Raw genomic sequence first — 8,544 nt, 5'->3', positions numbered from 1 at the left:
AACCGGAGCCCTCTGACATCCCAAGCCAGCTCTTAACCACCGCGCCACTCGGCCGGCCTTGATATTCTCTTTATATAATGTGTTATCTTTACTGTTTGATTTTTGTGAATGCAAAAATTACATATATGAAGCTTTCATAAATTCCCTCAAGATCACAGTTTCTAATCAAATTTTCCCCATCAGGTTTCAAATTTCTCAAAATGCCCTATGATTAAGGAGGGCAGGATGAACACTTGTCTACCCTTTAGGATAGGGTTATTGTGTGTGTGTGTGTGTGTGTCCGTGTGTGTGTGTTTTCATTTATATGGGTCTTGGTACCTAGTTCCATGCTTGACAAAAAAAAGGCCAGAAAGCATGGCCTGTTTGACTCACCAGAAAAAGTTATATGTGGTCCTTCTAAAGTGGCTCATCCAGACATTTATGCTGCCACTATTTGTTTCCCTTTAGACTTACAAGCTATTATGCAAACAAAAACATTTTGATATTTTGTGGTCTTTAAAACATTGTCATTTTACATAAATTCCCTTTAAATACGTAATGTAGAATGCTCACAAAGTATTAAATGTGATATTTTAGGCTACAGGACCAAATTACTTCCCATAGGAATATTTCTAAAAATGTATGTGAAAGTGATGATGATGATATTAATAGCAATTATAATTTATTAAGCAACTACTATGTTTCAAGGAGTAGATAGAATGCTTTACAAACATCTTATTGCTAAAAAAAAAAAAAAATCCTGAAAGGATTCAGTCACATTTTATAGCTAAAGAAAATGAAGTTCAATAATTGAATATATATATAGTCACAGGACGTGGAGTATAGTGTGGGAGTGGAGTCAAGGGAATTGTAATTGATATGTATGATATGGGGGGGGAGTGGGGTGGTGGATTGGAGGAGGGGGGTTGTCACTTTGAGGGGTAAAAAGTATAACTATTGCACTGTGTTGTACAGTTGATACTAATTAAAAAATGCTTATTTCACAATAAAAAAAAGAAAATGAAGTTCAGGATGGTTAGTTTGTCCAATATCATATATATATATTTTAAATATCATACAGTTTTTGGGCATTGAAACATATACAGCCTGAACTCTGGAGCCTACGCTCTTAACGCCATGCTACAGCAGTAGGTATTTATTAAAAAATCTTGAGAGGGCCGGCCGGGTGGCTCAGTTGGTTAAGAGCTCATTCAAGAGTGTGAGCTCTGAGCAACAGTGGTTCGATTCCCGGCCTGAGCTGAGCTGTGGCTGAGCTGCCAACAGATGGCAGGATGGCTCAGCTAAAAAAAAAAAAAATCTTTAGAACATTTCTAAACATAAATAGACAATGTAGTGTCAGTCTGAAAAATCATTATAAACTCAGGCTTTTACAATACCAACTCATGAATCAGCTCAGACTCACAGTTTTAGGATTTAAACTGCTAGGGCTTGAATCTACTTTCTTCTACCTGAGGGCCAATAAGAGCTGCCTTTAGAGGCAGGTCAGCCAACCATTCAATAATAGCCACTGACTGCTCACCATGGGCCATTACTGGGACAGGTGCTGGGGTTAAAATGAACAAAACAGGTATTATCTCTGCTCTCATGGAGCTTACAGTCCAACAGAAGAGAGACTAAATAAGAGACCAGGGCTACCATATGCAGGCAAACAGGGGGATAGAATTTCATATTAGAGGATCGAGGAAGACCTCTCTCAGAAGAATAACTGAGAGGGCTAAGCTGGATTTAGAGTGCATGTATTGTGGGAAGAGAGGGGATGGAAAACATTTCAGCAAAAAACATGTGTAAAGGCCTGCAGCAGGAAATAACAGTCAAAAAAATCCAACTAAGAATTTGATCCTGCCTTCCTCAGTATCAACAGCTCCTACAAATCATCTGAGAAGGAAGTGGCAAGGGGGACAAAGATGGCTCCTGAAACACCTACCATAGCCATTCTCCTTACGTCAGTAAGAACACCATCTGGGAAACTTGGACCTAGGGGATCCAGACTATTAAACAGTATCTGGGAAAGAGGAGCCTGGTGGCTGTTCTGGCACATAAAGCAGCCAAGAGGCAGAGCAAATACAGTCTGAGAGAGTTAGAATTGTTTTAAAAAGTGCTTATCAGTGAAATGCATAGCATTCCATGGGAGGAATTCAAAACTCGGGTATTACGGTGAACCTTATAGCCTTCAAATATAACAAAATATAGAAAATAAGGAGTTCACAATTTCAAGTTAACAATGAAAAATCTTTCTAAAACACAAATCTAATTATGACATTTTCTTGTTTAAAATTCCTCAACAATTCCCCACTGTTTTGGGGACAAAGTTCAAACTCTTTAGTCTGATCCCGGTATCCTCTCCACTCCTATTTCCTGCTTCCCTGCCTTCCATGCTCACTCTCCAGCTAAACAGCAAGTTATGAGGATACATCACACTTTTTCAGAGGATAGAAGAATCAGCTTAAAGGAACGTCCAGTAGTCTAAGGGTTGGCAAACTTGTGAGACCGAAGAGCCGCCAGGGGTCGGCAAAATGCGACTCACGAGCCACATGCGGCTCTTTGGGTACGTACATGTGGCTCTGAAGTAAAATTAAAAATGAAAATAAAACTATCATAGTTTCATTTATAAAATTTTTGAAGAATATTATTCGCATAATGGTTATTTCATTTGTTTTATAGGTCTCGCAAAACTTCGAGGGGCAAGATTGACTCTTCCAGGGATCGGCAAACTTTTGAGATGGAACGTATCCAAAGAGCCACATGTGTATTGCGAGTTGCAATTTGCCAACTCCTGCGCTAGCCAAATTGTGACAATTTAAGCATCAAAACATTTTTTTTTTTTTTCTAGCTGAGCCATCCTGCTACCTGTTGGCAGCTCAGCGGCTGCTCAGCTCGGGCTGGACTCGAACCGCTGTTGCTCAGAGCTCAAACTCTTGAGCGAGCTCTTAACCAACTGAGCCACTCGGCTGGCCCAAAACATTTTTAAATGGATGGGTAGATAGATAATAGTTACAGTTAATTTAAAATAAAATTGTAAAATGCTATACATTTATAATGATACTTAAGAGATAAAAACTAACATGAAATGTACTAAAAAGTTCTAATACCAAGAAGAATAACTATAATAAGGTATTTGATTTTTAAAATTGTTATAAGTAGAGTAGTATGAAAAAAAGAAACAAAAATATTCATATTTATAAAATACACATCTGTTTATAAAGTCTGGATATATACAGGCGGTGCCAAGAAATGTATACACATCTTAAGAAAGGAAAATACTGTATTAAAATTGTAATACTGACTATATACCAATAACAAAAGATGAATACAAGTCATGTGTATACATTTTTTTTGGCACCCCCAGTAGTTGTTTGTATCTGTGTAAGTCGAAAAGGCTGAATACAGGGAATTGTGAGTAAGCAAACCGGATCTTGCAAAAGTAGAAACTATATCAAGAACAAAAGGATTGATTGACATGAGGATTATACATAATAAGGTAGAAAGAGGATCCAACAATTAATCTGCACCAGGATTCACCTGAACACAAAAGTAACTACTAGAAAGAAGTCTCAATGCTATAATTTAAAATTATAAGTTAACCAGATGCCCTAAAGAAGAGAGCTAAAAATACAGACTAGATTACTCAAATCCTAGGAATGAAAGCTCTAGGTGACTCTAGTAATAGAATAATACTAAGAAGCCATACATAGCTTCTAATAATGACAGGACAATGGGTTACATAAGCTGGATAAGCAAAATCTAAAGAACTCATCACTCCAGGAAAAAACTCCAGGGAAAAAACACATCATTCTGGGGAAAATCTAAAACCTATATAAAAAGTGTGATCTTACAAAGCATTTTGGTCATAAGTTCAGTTTTTAAAAGTAGCCCAGTTACAGAATCAATGGCTCAGGTCTGAAATACTCTGGGAAAAGCAATCAGGAACTATGCTTTAACCCAAAATCAACAACTGGTCAATACCCAAATTCTATAGCCTTGGCTGGACTAGAGTATTATTCTTTTTCTTTTTGTTCTGGTAACATTACTATAGTGCTCTGAAGATTAAAAAAATAATAATCTACTACTAGAATTTTAGGAAGATATAAAGATCAGTATGTTGTAATCCTAAGAAGACAAAGTGTGGTTAATGAGTATCTTGTTTATTTAGAGTGATTGGACCATTCAAAAGAATCAATCATACTGCATTTGTAATAGTAATTTTAATTGCTTAATGGTATCTAATTAAACTTGTAAGCAAACTTTAAATACTTTTTAAAATGTGATTTTAAATTAAATTTTTTATTTCTTAGATACATGCATTTGATTATTTGAGCCTTAAACACAATGCAAACAGTTCTGAGTGCTCCGCTCTGCATACAAAAACTCTTGGACCTTGCAGAATCTAATCAATAGTTATAAAGCTCTTCAAGTCAGGGACTGTGTGTTATTGGACTTAATGTCATCAATCCCTAACACAGCGCCTGCAGTGCAGTTGGTTTTCAAGAAATGTTTAAGATAAAGCATGAATGATAATAATTATAAAAACCCAACAAACAAATAAATTGAATTCCAGTCTCCTTACCTGCTTTTTTTTTCCCCTTTTGACCTGGAACTGGTTCTAAGCCATCTTGGCCTTTTCTCATTAACATTGCGAGTGAAGCATCGTGAGCTCTGAACAGGTCCACAACCTCATGTAAGGCAACATCTGTTATCAGATCGCAGCTCAGGACCAGTACATCTGTCTGTCAAATGGAGAAGGGAAAGTCAGTATCACAAAGGAAAATGGATCACATAAATCATCACAGAATAAATTATAATGGTTCAGAAATATGCACAAACAGAAAACCTGTTTTCAAACATTTTTTATAATAAGTAAAATAAATGGGGTTTTTCTAACTGAACTGTCCTGGGGGGAGGGTCTGGAGTATCTACTTCTTTGTGTGTGCCTTACTGCTGCTGCTCCCTGAGGCACCTCTAGAATCCGGGGCTTTTAGAAATAGAGTCAGAAAACCACCACATTGTCTATTTCCATGACTATGCAATTAATGATCTTAAATTTATACATTCCTTTACAATCTAAAAAGCATTTTCACAGTTTGCTGATTCAATATAGTTACAAAATACTATAAAGGCAGTCACTTAGCTACAGTAGTAGGAAATAACAGGATGAATGTAATATAATGCCCTCCTCCTTGGGAAATCAATCTAGCTAGTAAACAATTACAATACAACCTCAGGTATGTATAAAAGCACTCATTTAATCCTTAAAACAATAACATGGAGATGGGAGTTGTTACAATTACTATTGGGTTGTCGGAAAAGTCATGATGCATTTTTGCAACGAAAAACATAGAAAAAAATACGTCATGACTTTTCCGACAACCCAATAGTATTAGGCCCCATTTTTATGGATAAGAAATATGAGGCCTACCTACCACAGTGCCTAGTACATAATAGGAATTTAGTAATTGTTTGATGAATCAGTTAATAAATCAATGAAGTAAAAAAAGTTTCTAATGTGGTAGGTTTTCTGACTGCAATTCTAGTAACTAAGATTAATTATAGTAACAACTAATAATGGTAATTAACATTTATCAAATGTGTACAATTGACCAGGAATTGTATAACACTTTGCACATATAATCTCAATCTTCTAAACTCTATGTTGTAAACACAATTATTAAATGTACTTTACAGACTAAGAAATAGGTTTACAGCAGTTATGTAACTAAGATCTAACAACTAGTAATGACTATTCATAGAACTAGAGAATCTGCACTACTGAACAGTATTTAAAGAAAAAGAGTTGAACCTTGAACAATGTGGGGGTTAGAGATGCTGACCCTGTACAGTTGAAAACCCATGTATAACTCTTGACTCCCCCAAAACTTAACTACTTATTGCCTACTGTTGACTAGAAGCCTTACTGATAACATAAACAGTCAATGTTATGTGTATTATACACTGTATTCTTATAATAAAGTAAGCTAGAGAAAAATAAACTGTTAAGAAAATCATAAGAGAAAATACATTTACAGTGCTATACATATTTATTGAAAAAAATCCATATATAAGTGGACTCATGTAGTTCAAACCCATATTATTCAAGGGTCAACTGTATAGCTCTGCTAATTTGAAGACCTGTTTAGGGGAGGTTCCAGTCCACAGTACGTATCAGGTACCAAACAGACCTAAATTTAGATCTTAGTATTGGTTTGTCTAGCACCCAATACTGCAGGTGCTAGGTATCAGTTGAAGTATCATATTTAAAAAAAAATTTGGGGCAGCCGGATAGCTCAGTTGGTAACAGTGCAAGCTCTGAACAACAGGGTTGCTAGTTCGATTCCCACATGGGTCAGTAAGCTGTGCCCTCTACAGCTAAGATTGCGAACAACGGCTTGACCTGGAGTTAGGCTGCTGTGGCTGCTGTGGGCTGCTGTGAGGGGCTGGTGGCCAGCATGAGTGGCCGGCAGTCGGCATGAATGGTCAGCAAGAGCTGCCGTGAGTGACCGGCCAATGGCTGGCGACGGACTGCCTCAGCTGGGTAGAGCCCCATGCTCATAATATCAACATGGGCTAGAGAGCTGCGTCTTCTACAACTAGACTGAGAACGATTGACTCAGAGGTGGGGGGGGGGAATTAAAAAAATTTTTGAATTACAGTTGACAATCAATATTATATTAGTTTCAGGTGTTAGACATTTATATAACTTATGAAGTGATCCCCCCCATAAGTCTAGTAACCACTTGACACCATGCATAGTTATTACATTACTGACTATATTTCCCTATGCTGTACTTTATACCCCCATGACTATTTTGTAACTGCCAATTTATTGAAGTATCATATTTTAAGAGTAACCTTGATAAACCAGTAAGAAGACGATCAGGATGGTGAAAGAAGTACAAATCATGACAGTTGAAAGAGTGGAAGTTGTTTAGTTGGGAAAAGAAAAGATTGTGTGCAGGGGAGACAGTGGGCAAGACAAGGAATTGGGGCTGGGGTTAAGAAAGAAAGATAGTAGCACTCTTCAAATACTTCACAATCTTTTAAGGAAGAACCAAATTTACCTGAATAACCCAAGACCAAAGTTAAGAACAAATAGGTAAAACAGGAACAGAAGTATTTTTGGTTTCCATGTTGACTCATTTCTGTCAATCAGAGGTAGTCAAAAAGAATAATTTTATAAAGTATTGAGTTTCCCATCATTAGAAAAGTTCAGGCAGAAACTGGATTGTCACTTGTAATGATTCATTTACCTAACTTTTATTGAGCACTTACTTTATGCTCAGCCAGACTCTATTCTGGAACTTGGAGGAAACTTGGACTGTGTATGTTACGTGCCATTGTGTTGGATCAGATTCCTGGTGACCCTATGAATGAGTGACGTCCACAATGTCCGGTCCTCAACAGCCCTGCTCAGCTCCTGTAGACTCATGCCTATAGCTTCTTTCATGGAGTCTGTCCATCTCATATTTAGTCTTCCTCTTTTCCTGATGCCTTTTATTTTTCCCTGCCTTTTCCTAAGAACCCTGCCTTCTCATGATGAGCTCAAAGTAGGACAGCTTCAGTTTTGTCATTTTTGCTTCCAGAGATGTTTCAGGATTAAATTGCTCTAGGGCCCACTTTGTCTTTCTGGTAATCCAGGCTATCCCTAGAGCTCTCCTCCAACTCCATATTTCAAATGAATCAATTTCTTTTCCTATCGGCCTTCTTTATTGTCCAACTTTCACATCTGTACATACACAGTAACTGGGAAAATGAGGGTGTGGATGATCTTAGCCAGGTCTCTAATGACACATCTTTACTTTTGGTGATTTTTCTGGGACTGGAAAGTACTCGTATTAAATGTGAGTGGCTAAAAGGGGCTACTTAATGTATTTTAAACAAATTTCTAACAATACATTCTGCCATTATGTTTTATCATTAATGCAGAAAACAAAAGTCCACGAATAATCAATTGGAAAACAAATTTCTTAAACTGTAATTTCAATGGACTACACTGTTTCTCAATAGCACACCTACAGTTTCCCAGAGGTGCCTCAGAAAAAGCTTGGTTCCTACTGCCCTTGCTGAGTCAACCAAGGCGGCTCCTCTTTTATTAATTTTATTTTCCAGGCTTCTGTATATGCTTTAGTTTGGAAAACAGGTTCTGAGACTTTAAAAGTCTGAAAAAAATTGGACTAAATTATTTCAGGTTCTAGAATAAAGTGAATATCTGTATACATGGAAATTTTTGTAAGTGGTTCCAATTTTTCTAAGATTTAAATTTAAAATCAAGATTCCGCTTTGGATGGGAAAATGGATGATTTCAACTCACATTCTACTACAGAAAAGGGTCATGTTTGCTCAGAAAGTGAGGCTCAACTACCAGAATGCTTTGTTTTACTGTCTGAAATTTCTTTTTTCTTTTTTTTTTTTTAAGATTTTATTGGGGAATTGGGGGAGGGAAACAGTGTTGAGGAATTGGGGAAGGGGAACAGACAAATTGCTGTCCTTTTTTGTTCTTCAGTCTAGTTGTGGAGGACGTTGTTTCACTGGCCCATGTTGGTATTATCATTG

General features: G+C 37.0%; 1 protein-coding gene across 1 annotated transcript in view; it reads right to left on the bottom strand.

Annotated features, from left to right (window-relative positions):
- LOC109375509 (translation initiation factor eIF-2B subunit gamma-like) overlaps positions 1 to 8,544 on the bottom strand; it is a 77,157-nt gene that overhangs the window by 8,313 nt on the left and 60,300 nt on the right. The window contains exon 4 of the mRNA XM_019630896.1: positions 4,565 to 4,724. Coding sequence (XP_019486441.1) covers positions 4,565 to 4,724 — 160 coding nt within the window. The remainder of the gene's footprint in view (positions 1 to 4,564; positions 4,725 to 8,544) is intronic.

This window comes from Hipposideros armiger, unplaced genomic scaffold, assembly GCF_001890085.2.
Source record: "Hipposideros armiger isolate ML-2016 unplaced genomic scaffold, ASM189008v1 scaffold_965, whole genome shotgun sequence".
Classification (NCBI taxonomy): Eukaryota; Metazoa; Chordata; class Mammalia; order Chiroptera; family Hipposideridae; genus Hipposideros; species Hipposideros armiger.
This window is presented reverse-complemented; position numbering and strand designations above follow the sequence as displayed.